The 13,687-nt window shown below is 39.4% G+C and overlaps 1 protein-coding gene across 2 annotated transcripts in view; it reads left to right on the forward strand.

The window, feature by feature from the left end:
• ARHGEF12 (Rho guanine nucleotide exchange factor 12) overlaps positions 1-13,687 on the forward strand; it is an 81,784-nt gene that overhangs the window by 27,218 nt on the left and 40,879 nt on the right. Inside the window, exons 2-4 of one of the 2 annotated variants that reach the window (XM_013946662.2) lie at positions 5,390-5,413; positions 6,154-6,242; positions 7,842-7,898. In XM_013946662.2, the coding sequence (XP_013802116.2) occupies positions 5,390-5,413; positions 6,154-6,242; positions 7,842-7,898 (170 nt within the window). The remainder of the gene's footprint in view (positions 1-5,389; positions 5,414-6,153; positions 6,243-7,841; positions 7,899-13,687) is intronic. The other variant, XM_067310301.1, reaches the window with a different exon arrangement.

Here is a 13,687-nt window from a genome sequence, read left to right on the forward strand (position 1 = left end):
CCAGTTGCTTTCAAGATAAAATTCTGGGAAATAACTGCAAAGTGGCGTCCATGTTTACTGTATTTCTGAGGCCCTCATTTAAGCCTGCTGAATTGGCAGAGAAAACATAACCTTTTCTGACTCCTGTCAGTGCGGAACCAACCTGAGTTTTAAAAATGAAGCCTTGTAGGTACTGAAGGAGTTGTGTGCATGAGAAATAAAGTAGTGAAAGCTGTTCAGTGGTTTTAAGTGTTACCCAGGAACTGACTTCAGTTCTTCCAGTTATGGGCTCTCTTGAGGTATGTAAGAGCAAGGGGAGAGTAGAATCCAGCTCGGTCTCCCAGAAGTATAGTTGGCAGTTAAACAACTTGTTTTGTCACTAAAATCCATGGAGGTGGTGCTGGCAAAAGGCCCCTCATTGACTAATTACTTGGAGAAAACCTTCTGAAGCAGGATGATGTCATTTTAAATAGCCATGTTGGGGGGTGAGGAAGAACTTGGAGATATGTTTGGTATTCCTCTTCTCTTTCTAAATGTGTGAGAAGAATTAAAATAAATAAAAAAGGAATGAAACCGTAATATTTGTTATCCCTCTTGGGTTTTGGATGGGTGGTGGTTTTTACTGCTTTTCTGTCAAATTTAGAATTCTGTCAGAGGTTTGTCTGTAACAAGCAACCTCTTATTTAAATGCAAGTAATAAAGCAGTGAAGAAGCTTCTAGTGCGACTGTTCATCTTGTAATTAAAGATTAGTTCTGTCAAGCAAGCAGTTCTTGGCTGTTCTCTTTTGTATGGGTTTCACAATAATTCTTACTCATCTCCGCACAAGTTGTAGTAATTTATACTTCCATCATGCAAACACACAAGCTTAATTTCAGGCATGTGAGTAGTCCTACTGAAGTAAATGGAACTAAAGTTAGACACATAAATAAGTATTTCCAAGGTTGAGGCCCTTGTCTGAATCTAAATATTTTTCCTCTTTGATCAGTTTTTGAGATAGCAGATACTTGAATTCTAGTAATATTTTAGTAAGGGAGGAAAAAAAACCCAACATGGTTATCTGAACGCTGTGCTATTTATGGTCAGATATATTTTCAACCTCCAGGGCTAGAATGGAATGCTTTGTACTGCTGGAAGCTGGGAATCCTTCCTAGTTCTGGTGTGTTTTGACACATTAAATCTGAAAACTATCTTTTTTTTGTCTTGGCTTCAAGGTACTTTTTAGGCACTGGTCCAGTACTGAATGGTGCATGCATATGTGAGATAGCTTGGAGAGCTGCAATTTTTAATCCACACTGTTACTAGTTGTAGGTATATTTTTCCTGCTTTGCTTTTTGGTAAATAGATTTTCCTAATGCAGCATGACTAACAAGACATACTTTTAATAATTTAAATTACTTAAATAATTTGAGCCAGTATTTTAAAAACAAAATGAGACTTGGCTTTTAATTGTTCCTGGTATTTGGGAGTTGAGAGAGTGGAACAACTTGTTTGAAAATGTGCTGATGTTCATCACTTATCAGACAAAATGTCTACAGGGTTTTATCATGTAGCCTAAACTTGCCAGCTAGATTTGGAATTAAATCTCCAGCTGTTAACCGCACCCTCCAGCTTGCATGGTGTTTACAGTAGTAGGTGAAATACATTTTGTACACTACATGTATTTCGAACATAATACTATTTGAAAGTAAGGTAAGCTGCACTAAAAAAAATAGTTGTTGAATAAACTCATGGAAACTCTTCTGTGTTCTTTGATTAGACTTCATTTATCCGCTTTCTTGTACTCTGCTTTTTGCTGTAGTATGCAAGTGACATAGTATTGGGGAACTGAAGGACATCTTCAGTAAACCAAGAAATTCTAGGAAGTATTCAGTTAGGAATTTGGGGAAAGAAGAGAAACTTCTTGTACTGAGTGCTCCCCACAATCTGGCTAGCAAGAACATTAAGAACATACTTCTGGTCTTAACTCAGCAGTTCATTCCATCTCTCATTTCTGTGTTTTTTATAATTCAGTGGTCTGGAACTATTTCAGGTCTTGGAGGGTTGTGGGGGGAGCGGGGGTGTGTGTGTGGGGAGCTGGTTACTACTTCACCTCTCGTATAGCTGAACAAGGGCCAGCCCCGTCCTACTTCGTTGGCTTTAACAAATACCTCTGAGGCAGAGCTGAGCAACTCCAGGGAGAAATGTAGTGTCGGAGAGAACCTGGAGCTCTCTGTCTCGCTGCTTCCCGTGAATGCGCTGAGCGTGCTGGAGAGGCTTCGCCGTGATCATGACCTGCTGCCGGCCCTGCTTCCCCACCGTGGCCCTCCCTCCCTGCTCTGGAGAAGAAAGAAACTCAGGAAACTGGCCTGCGGCCAAGGGGCTCCGGCGCTTCCGGGAACCTCTCCCGGCATGCTCTGGCTCCCTGCGCCCTTTGACGCAGGCGGCATTGTTCAGCCGAGCGGAGCACGGCTCTGCTGAGGGACACGCTCAGCCCAAAAGGAGTAAGCCCGGCGCTGGTGCGATTCCAGGGGTGGACTCGGGGGGGTCTCTTTCAATAAGTTTCACGTTAATATTTTTGATTCTGTCAAAGCTAGCTGGTTCCTTGTAAGTCCTGACAGTTTATACTGAAGCATCGCACCTAAGATTGTGGATATACTTAGGACCTCAGAAAAGGAAGCTGGGAGCTTTTGGCTCCCACTCAGTGAGACTTCTACATGCACACTTAACTTCTAAGCAGAAAGAATTCCTCGTTATTTTAATGTTACTGTATGCTCCTGTATAAAAAGCTTTAGGATTTTCTTTCAAGTAAAGTCAACAGCTTACATATTTAAAAAAAAAAAAAAAAAAAAAAGGTTTTACATAACCTCTAGACCACTAAAACTTAAAGCTTGCGCCTATTTGAACAGACAATAAATAACTGTGAACTACCCAAAACAGTGCAACAGAAAACTAATTTCATTTTTGTTTGTAAATTGTTTCTTTGGCCACAGTAGTGTGCATCTGGAGTTATGGGAGGCTTGGTAGGAAACACTATGGAATAAAGTTTTGAACTGAAATGCTTCATTAAAGTATTTCTGTTAGTCATGTTAGTTTTTCATGCAACCCAAAAGTTGGAGTGCATTAAATGAAAAAAAAAAATTGTGATAAAATTCATCTTCTAAACAGTCTTCCCTGCTTTAGAGGGATGGGTTGTCTTTCCCTGGATTCCTTAGTCTCCCTTTCTGCTTTCTGAATGACACATTAGGTTGGCCTGTTGGCCTGAGATGACTTTTGTGTTTTCTTTGCTTTGGGATTCAGGGTGTCTGTCTTGCATGAAGTAGTTCTTTACTGACCAGAATTTGTAACTGAATGTTAAAGAGATCTGGCTTTGCAGGTAGAACAGAATGAGAGGCTTGACTAGGTACGCGTTTCTCATTTGAATCAGAGTGGATTTCTCAGATTTCTGTGATGAAGATAATGCGTCTTGGCTTTTGGGAGGAGGAAAGAGGACTACCACTTCTTGTTGAGTCTGTATGCAACTTCTTTTCTTTTATTGGTGATTGATAGACTTCTGTGCTTCTTTACCCATAGGTTCCTGAGACTTAGGCCTTCAGAGAATCCCTCTGTCCCCTTAATTTTGAAGAGTTGGTGCGTTTCAGCTGAACTGGATACTGTTATCTTAAAGATGGCAAATGTTATGTTCCGTTAATAGACAGATGACACTCCCAGTGTCATTTTGATTTCACTTGCCTAATACATCATGAGATGTTCCCTTCAGAGGGTGACTGGAGTTGCTGTATTAGTGTGTGCTTGCACAGAGGCTTAGCCTGTGCGAGCTGGCCTGCGTTTTCTGTGTATATGTGTTTCAGGAGATACCTGTTATTTGAAGGGAGGGATTAAGTTGGGTGCTGCCACTGTGTAATCACTTAGGTTTTTCAAGTAATTGCAAGAGAACTGGAGATGTAAGATTGTTCTACTTCTGCCTGGGCCCCTGTATATGTTACTGTAGAAAAGAGAGTAGGTGACTAGGTGCTCCTTCTTTGGAGAAAGCAGCTTAGAAGGAGGTGTGCCTTCTGAGCAGCCTGCCTGGCGGTACTTGAGCAGTCTTTGCTGTGAGGTGACATGCTCTGGGAGAGCTGTTTGACGCGGACCCGTTTGGCTGCACAGGCCCATAGTGCAGCTCCGCTGAGTCTGAGCTTGGAAAAGGTGTCTGTGGGACTCTCCTGCACCGATATGTCCTCCTCTTTTTCTAGTGCGGATTCCCCATGGGAATAATGGCCTTTGCCAAGTAGGTCTGTTTAACCTGGGGGGAAAAAAATTAAAAGTAGTTTCGTGCCCTGCTGATTTGTGTACTATTAGACTTTTTTAAGTTGAATCTCTTCCTGCCCCCCCACTCCTTGCTGTGTGGATAACAGCAGAAACTGAATGCAGTAGGCCAACGGGGTGGGGGGAGAGGGGAGTTTTTCAGCTATAGTAGTCATAGTTGTGATCATTTAGAACAGAAAGTGACTTAAATTATATATTCTTTTTTTTCATGAGTACATGTGTGGCTCTAAATGGTTGCATTGCTTTCCAGGTGAAGAATCTAAAAATATTAGATGAGTAGTAGTGGAGCTAAATTTCTAGAAAGTTTTGAGAAAACACTAGTTTTGGTTTTTCAAATGAGAAATTGTTGCCTTAAGGTAGGTGGCACACCCCTAGCTTTGTCATTTTTTTGTGGTAATTCAAGGAAAAAATCCAGGTTTCCTAATTCCCCCTTCTTTTCCATAACTAATAATGGATACACTTCTGCCTGCCTTTAACTGTGGTTCCTATTGTTTGTATTGTCTGCATGTTCCAGTAATTTTGGAATAGTTAATAAAATTTGAGCTAAACTTGACTTTCTACTTGTCTCAAAGATGGCACGTTCTTACACTTTCATGAAAATAGAGATCCTGTTAGGAAGAGATGGTAGCAGAGCTCTAACATTATTAAATACCACAGGATCCGCATAGGAGAGAGATAATTGGAATGTCTCAGCTGTAGGAGAATTTGCAGTTAAAATTTACACACCAGGTAATAAATCCATCAATAGGACAAAGCAATCAAACTACATTGATTCTTAGCATATGGAACTACTTCTTACGAGAGAAAGATGATCCATGAGCTGTTACACTAAGGAAAAAGAAAGACCTGTTAGATGGTGGATTTGAGAGCTCCAGTTCTGCTTTTGCTCTTGCTTCTGTTTGAGACTTTAGCCATATTCATAGTAATTCTTTACTTTGAATCAGCTGTAATGGACTAATAATTGGCTGAAGTATAAGAACAAAAAAGTCTTGGTTATTCTCTTGTTAGGGCATTATGGAAATATAAAATGTCTATTTGTATTTAAGCATAAATGTTGATAATCAAGCATAATATTGAGAACCAAAAAGAAGAGTTCATTAAACTTATGTTATTTCTTCTTTCCAGGTTTCCTCTCAAAAAACCTACAAGGTGAGTTACTGAAGTTTTACAGCTTATCTGTATTGCAAATTATGATACGGCCTTTTTGAGGAAGGAGTACTTTTAAAAGGAAAATATAGGTTCGGATATCTAGGTAGCAGGATCCATTACCAATGTGAGGAAATTAAGTATCCGGATCAGGACTGGGTGCCCCAAATATGGTTGGTTGACATACTTAAAGTGCATGGCATAGCGTTACCATTTGCATTTGTTATGTGCACTGGCTGGTTTAATCTGGAATTTGAGATGGCCAGAGAAAGTGACCCTAGATTGGTGCATGATGTACAGACACTTCCTTCAGGGGGGATTTTGTCCTTAATCTTTAATTTTTGCATACAAAGAGATTTAAGGCTTGCTGGGAGAGGAGGTGGAATTAAGGAAGATTTGAGGAGGTTTTTTCAGTTTTATGTCATTTAAATTTATATTGCTTTTAAAATAAATCATCACCAGCTTTTGAATGAGAGTATGTGTGCTCCTACTAATCTGAAAGGCTAAAGAAACTGTTCCTAGAAGCCAGATACACTTTTAAATATTCTGAGGGAGATAATTTTTCCTCTTGAAATTCAGTCTGATCGGGAATAAATTTTGAGGTGAACTTAACGTATACATTTTTGTTATCCAAGTTCCTTGTTAGCAAATGGAATTACTTAAGCTTATTTATGAAGAAATCTCTAGTTAAGCATTGCTTTTGCAGTACAGTAGTCAGGATGGTCTTCTTTGGTTTGACGCAGACATGGCAGCATTCTGAGCAGAGAGTCTCCAGCTGACAAGAAGCAGAAGGTTGAACGCTGCAGTAGTACACACGACTTTGATCCTACAGGTAAAGTCTTAAAACTTCACAGATGAAAATCTAGACTTCAGTTTGAAAGGTACTCGGGATTGGGATAAGAAGGGTTCTGATGTGTTAATGAGTGTGATTTTCAAGAGTTGTGTTGTGCTCTGTGATTGCAAAGCCTTTTTTGAGTCATCCAGGCACTGAAATGAATATGGACTTGCTTTTAAACACAAACACTACAAAGTGGCTGTTAACTGTGCAAGAATAAATCTATATTAGTGCTATCAGTGAATAGTTGTAGCCACTTCCTATTTCAAAAAAAATAGTCTGAAATTTCAGTTGGCAAATATTGTAATTAGTTGGCTCTTTTGGAAGATTTAGTAGTGGAAAAAGTGTAAGGTAGAGTTCTTAGTGTCAACTGGGACTGGTATTGTTTGGGGGGGGCTTTCTGAGCTTCAGGAGATTTTGAACCCTCTTTGTCACTTCTGAAGTAAATCTGTACTTTCAAACATGATATATTTTAAAATAAACTTAGGTTTTTTTAAAGGATATGCTATCCAATTTTTTTTAATCTTTTGTGAAATCTGGGTTAACTTGGTCAGCCTGTGCACTGCTGTCTAGGAAATGAGGATGCATGCAGGGATTCTTCCTTCTCTCTCTGAAACACTAACTCAGTGACTACTGTGTATGTTCATGAAATGCATGACAGACTCTTGTCTGAGCCTCCTGGCCCCGTGCGATCTGTGTTTTTCATGTCTGTGCATTCTGCTGTTTAGTCCAGTCATTCCCCTGGGGCTTGTGGAAGAGATGAGAGTTGAATCTAAAGGTTGTAGAACTTGTAGAATGTGTTTGTGCACAAGGTAGTTCAAACTTGTGTTTATAAACCATCCTGTTCTTTAATGTTTCCTGCCACTAGCTGCATGACTCCTTCCTAGTGTGCACAAAATAATTAAAATGGACTTTTAAAATCTGTTTATGAAAAAAAAAATCCTATAGGAGAGAGAATCTAAATTAGTTGTTGTTGTTGTCTTTTCCTTTGTCCTTGGGAATAGGTAATGTAGAATTATTTCAGGTTGGGTTAGGTGGGAGAAGGTCTCAGACTATGAACCTATCCTGCAGAGAGAATTTGTTTTTTTCAGAAGCAAGCTTAGAAATTCTCCAGTCTTAACTTGATAAAAGTAATTCTGTTTTTTGAGAACTGTTACCTGCCATGATGCTTGCTACCAGGTCTGGTGGATGAACTCTCCACTGTAGCCTTCATAAAATTCCTTTTTTTCTAAGGGGTGAATTCAGAATGCTGAACTACTATGCACGTGTTTGATATTTACTCTGGAGATAAATGTCACAGAGTTTCTGTTTTATCCGAAGTGTTTTCTGTAGTTCACTTACTGGCATAGCAGAGAACTTGTTTTATTATGTTTTAGATTTTGTAGTAGATACTTTGTGGTATTACCTGTGTCTTCATGCTTGAATTATTCACACCTTATTCCAAGTGTTTCACCTATGTTTTGTTCACATCTTATTTGTGTTTTGCACGATTTAACCTAATAAATCAGTCTATGTTTTTCATGAAGTTTTTTTTTTCTCATGTTTGGTCTCCATATTTTCTATATCTCTCTCTCCTTTTCTCCTGCTCTCGTGCAGATAGCTCCTCCAAGAAGACAAAGTCTAGTTCGGAGGAGAGTAGATCCGAGACGTATGGTAAGCTAAAGCAGCTGCTGCATCCTTGCACCTTTGCAGTCTGCTCGATGCTTTCTGTCTGTGCGCCCAAGGCTTTTACCCTTTACCTGATCTGCATGGTTGGCTCTGCAGCAGGGAGCGGGAAGCCGGGTTTAAATGTTGCTTCACTGTATCAGCTTGTAGTTCTTCAGTGCCTGGAAACTAACTCATATGTGACAAGCACAGGCTGTCATCTATAGTCTCCTGTTCTCTGTTCGTAGTTTGGGAAACTTGCTGGGGCTGCTCTTCTTCTTGATCTTGTGCCACCAAATATTCTTGGCAGTGTATGAAGACACAGCTCATACTGGACTCCAGAAGAGTTTTTGTGATTGTAGAAAAGTCTGTGTCTTTCTGTAACTGTGGAGGTCAATCTGGATGAGCTGGCGATTCATCTCTTTGCATTACTTGTAGAGAATCTTATGTCAGTTCCTTTGAATGTTCATGGAACTGAAAAACCATATGTCTAGATAATTTCAAAAAAATGCAGCAAAGTGGTCTTTTGAATCCTACCGGCTTTTAAGACCCTTTTTAAGACCTAGTCTGAATCTGGGTGGTACTGCTACATTTCACGTTTCTAAACATGTATGTCCAGCTGTGTTTTGACTCCAGTCAGTGGGCTGGCTTCCTTTGTCTTTTCTTTCCTGATATTTAAAATAGTCTGTGATACTTTCTGTTTCTGATTTTCTCTGCTGAGAATTTTCTTGCTGCATATCTTCCTACTGACTTATGGACAGAGTGATAAAAATCAGTGGCTCTTCCAGTATCAACTTCCATATTCTACAAGAATAAAACTAGTGGGTGCTTATGGCTGTGATCCAACTTCTTAAACATCTATATAATACAAAAACATGCTATCATAGCTCGCGTCATAAGGAACGTGAAAAAGCAAAAATCCCCCAAACATTTCCTTCTAAAGCAGCATATGTAAGTTAGCAAAAAATTTTCAGTTGGTGCAATTTGCAGGGGCATAGCTTATTCCTTCTGTGAAAGTGAGATTTCAACTTTCCCCGGAATTCTGATTCACAAATATTTCTTATATTAAAAAAATAAAGAAAATAAAGAAAAGGAAGTAATAACATGACACAGTCATGTTCCTAAGGTATGAGACGCTGTTCCTCAGAGATGGTAAGCGGGTTTTGAGTGTGCCTTGATTTGCTTCAGTAGAGCTGGAAACCCAGCTTAAAGACACCTGCTCTGCTGTAGCTTGTATGTCTTTCTCCCATGCTCCGAAAGACTGAGCAAGGAAATGACCTGCTTGAAAAGCATATATTTTGGGGTGGGGCTTCTGACAAGCTTATGTTGTGACCGGTTCTTCCCCTAGCTAGGTGAATGGTGGTTTGTGACAGCGCAGCCAGATTGACTAGATCGCTGTGTTTTAAACCTTCATTAATTTTTGCCTCATGTTGCCTACCCATAATGTACTGGAGGTGCTGTCAGGCTGTTCCAGGTTAATTACAGGAAACATTTGGTATGCTTAATGGAATGTATCTGTGTTTATACTTCTCCCTCAGTCTGTGCAGTGTCCTGGATTTTCATGTATGGTAGAAAGAAACACGACTTCCTAACTTAAGCCTTTACTTCCCCCAAAGTTTCCTGCAGATGCTCTATCCATGTCCAGGATCTATGGGAACAGTTTCCACTCATCCTTCCTTTCCAGTGGCCTTTTCTACGTTAGACCTTGCTCAGCCTTTTGTCTCTTCCCTCTGTTTTTCCCAAGTTCTGTGGTATGTGTACAGAAGTCTGCTGTTTGCTTTGGATGGGACCAAACTATTTAAAAACGTACAAGTAGAACTACCATACTGATATTTTTCTTGCTGGTGACTGGACGTTAACTGGCTTTTTCTTTGGCTTGCCATTGGAAACTGAATAATAGAAAATTCTTGAATGACTACAGGAAAATGAGGTGTGGCTTATGTACGTGTTTGTTCTTACCTCTTGAAATTTTTAATTAAGGCCAGAATTTCTTGAAGTACGTGAGTGGCTTGGGGGAGGGTAGTTAGGTAGAAAAATTACTCTGATATACAGAATTTGATTTATAGTGATATCAAACTTTAGTGTGAATTTTCCTTCATAAATCCAACCATCTCATATCTGTGCACTCAACAAAGTCTAGATGATCAGGGGAGAGATTGATTTTAATTTTAGACCTGCTATAATTTACTAATTGGTGCCATAACCTTCCACAATATTGGTTTTTTCTGTCATTGAAACAAATTTAAAACTGAAACTAGCTTTTGGGGTGGTACGTGAGTTATCAGTTACCCTTCCCCCTTCCCCATTACTTAGTTGCTCTCCAAAGATACCTTTCTTTATATTTAATACTGTGACCTGTTTCAGGCCCCAAAGTTAGGCTAGACTTGATGCATACTCTTGCACATATTCCGTCCACCTTTGGGACAGGCTTTTTCTTTTTTTGTGTTGAAAATCTGGATTTTGTCCCTGTTCACTTGCTTTAAAATTGAATCCTAGAGAATCTTTCTTTACTCTTCCTGTTTTGTTTCTTGCAGTTCTTCCCAGCCTTGTGTCTTTGTGTTGTGGCCACCATCTTTGCAGTCTTTTAAAAGGACTCTTGGGACCCCCTCATCACTACCCTTATAATAGCCAGAAACGGCTTGGAGTGCAAGGGGCACTCGACCACAGGGACTGAATGTGTTGTTTCCATGGGAGCAGATAGGACTATTTATAATGGTTAAAATACATTGTTCTTTGTTTCTAGAAAGGTTACCAAGCCTTGCATTATGAATGGTTTTCAGTGCCATTGTTATTAACAATTTTATCAAAACATTATGTACTGCACTAATTTCAAATAGTGTCCATTTTGCTCTGAGTTTACGTGACTTCTGTTACCGGGTTAGTGAAGGAATCTGAAGAATGCTGCTAATATGGCATTTGGTATGAAGACCGTGTTAATAACTAGAATTAAGTGAAATTCAGAATTTCATCCTATGAGAAGCTTTCATTATGAAAGCTGATAGTTTCATTTTATTTATTTTGTGGAGTGGGGATTCTGAAATATTTTATAGAAACATCAAAGCTTCCCAACCAAAGTGAAACATTTGGACATTCTCAAAACCCCAAAGAGTATGTTTTTGTTTATTGAATGATTCATTTCAAATCACTTCTATATTAAATTGCAGTTTCCCATTGTGGCTTAATGCCTTCAGGGAGGTTATAGTTCAGAAGTCTCCTTCCATGCAGTGTCCCACACAGTTTGATCAGAGGAAAAGCTACATTATATTATGGGAGATGTAATTCATGTCTCCATTCTGTCTTTGGAGTCAGGTTTTCAGAATGAACTCCTGCGCTGTTTGTTATGCACTGCTAGGGAAATAAAATTTCGTGTTTTATTGAACAGCTTCAAAATATTTAGGATCGGTAGAAGAAGAGAAGAGAAAATTTTGTAACTAAAGAAGCTTTTGCATATTCAAAATGTGTCTGTCAAAACTGGTTGAGATCATCATTTTTACCATGGAATATCAGTGACCTTGAGAAATTAGGACTTTGCCCTTTCCTGTTGTCCAAAAGGCACACTTGTAACAGGGGTGGAGAACTGGGCCACAATGTCTCAGAGGGAATAGTGCCACCTATTGAAGAGTTGATTGTCTTAGCTTTTCTTGTAATTCCTTTTTTCTGAGGCTGATAATTTCTAACTGCTTTCATTTCTAATTTCAAACCTGCTTAACTAGAGCATACAGTTATTTGTCTGACTGTGTTCTTGGCCTGAAGCAATACCAGTGAGTTTGGGGAATTCTAATATGCATGAAGATGAAAGGGGATTTTTAAGATTTTCCCCCCTGACCCCCCAAATTTTAAGTATCCACTTGAAATATGAATATGTAGTGTGATTTTGCATACTTAAAACATAATTACAGTGGCGTCTGATAATTTCTTGCCATTGGGATGTTTTCACGTGAAAATGAATGTGGGAATAAGATGAGTATTGATTTGATGTTCAGTATTGCCAATAATGAGTTCAATAGACCTTGTAATCTTTACTAAGCTTCAGCTGGAAAAATGGAATATTATGGTAAGATCTTTCAAAATGAGTGGCTTATGGTTTCCTTTTAAGGAACACTAAGAATTGGAACACAAAAGCAAAAAACATGAATGAAGAGCTGATTGCCACTTACTAACTTGGGTTTGAGATGATTTTTGCACTTTAGTCTTGCGCCAAATTCATAGACTTAACTTAGAGTGGGGGAAGTTGCTACATTTCAGTCAGTAGCCTAATGTTAGGCTTCCTGTACGTACTCGAGTTAATCAAGGCATGACAGTAACAGCTGTTGAAAACTTACGTTGCATGTCATTGCTGGGCTCTCAGTGGTTTGCGGCTTTCCTTTAAGTCCATTCCAGAGAGTCTAATGAGCTGTTCAAGGTACAAGACATGGGTTGTGAAAATGCTGCTACTATGTTCTTAAAATTCAACCACTAGGCAGATTTCAGATTGGATGTAGATTACTTAAAGAACAAAAGTGAGCAAATGACAAGTTTAGGGCAGTTCTGCGCTGCTTTTTTCTCACAACAGAGTGAAACAGTACATGGGACGATTTACTCTTTTTAGCCTATCTGCTCCAGCCAGGAAGCATTATCAAAGCTGATCTAGTTCTGCAGGTGATAGTGTTATATTCGGAAAAGTTCCAAATAACTTCATTAAAATTGCTGTAAAGTGGCTGTGTATCTCCATCAAGCATGGTACCTCACAGCTGGCTACGTAGACCTCATTCCAGCCTTTTGCATTGTGTTAGGGAAAGGGTTAAGTGCCTACTTCTTTTATGAAGTGAACAAATACTGGCAAAAGGCAATGACTGACTAATTTGGGTTTACATAGTCCTAATTTCAGTTGTCTCTCTGTTGGTTAGGTTGTTTGTTCTATAAAATTAAAAGGGGGTCTTGAGTGAAATTGAGACTGGTGGTGGAAAAGCATTTAGTGTAATTATTCCTGGAACTTAAATTATATTCCCTAAGATTATATCAGCTTATATTGCATTTCCTAATACATTGCCTCTGCTATGGCATCGGGTTCATTCAAGGAGAACACTTACCAGTGCAATAGATCCAAGGGCTATTGGTTCTGGAAAAGAAGGAAATTCAGTGCAAGAACAATGAGTAAGCAGGACTATACTGTGCCTTTAAACAAGGAAAGTTCTTATGAGTCAAAAGATTAGTTAGTGTCTTACTCATAAAACCTGTACGTCTGGCAGCGGAGTTTAAAACGAGCTGTTTTTATGAAATAGCATATGTTCTCGTTCCCACACCCCACCCTGAGGCATCATTCTTATGAAGTGAGACTTAAAGAAGCTTGGTCATATAGAAAAATGGGAGGTACAAGAGGGAGAGGGATGTGTGAAAGCTGCTGTTTTTCCCTGTCTGCTTTCACCTTCTGTCAATTTATTGCCGATCGCTATGTATAGCATAATTGCTTCTACTTTATCAGTGGAAAGGGAGTTATTGGGAGATGATACTCTGCTCAGACTGCTGCTGATGTGCTGGAATTCAGCCTTTTCCACCACTCCTACGCCCATTTGCGTACATGCCACGCTTGAGGAGAACAGGGCTGACTGGGCAGACAGTGTTTTCACTTGAGGCTCCTCATTTCCATTAGGAGTTGCCTGAGAGAAGTAAAGGGAGCTGTATTGGTGCAGGAGTGATGTAAGACATGGATATGACTCCACACTCTCTTACAGTTCATTCCTTAAAAATGGTTCCAGAAAAGACAGTCTTGCTGGGGCAACATCTTCACAATTCCCTTTGCTCCCTGCATATTCAATGAA

The sequence above is a fragment of the Apteryx mantelli genome, chromosome 23 (assembly GCF_036417845.1).
Source record: "Apteryx mantelli isolate bAptMan1 chromosome 23, bAptMan1.hap1, whole genome shotgun sequence".
Lineage (NCBI taxonomy): Eukaryota > Metazoa > Chordata > Aves > Apterygiformes > Apterygidae > Apteryx > Apteryx mantelli.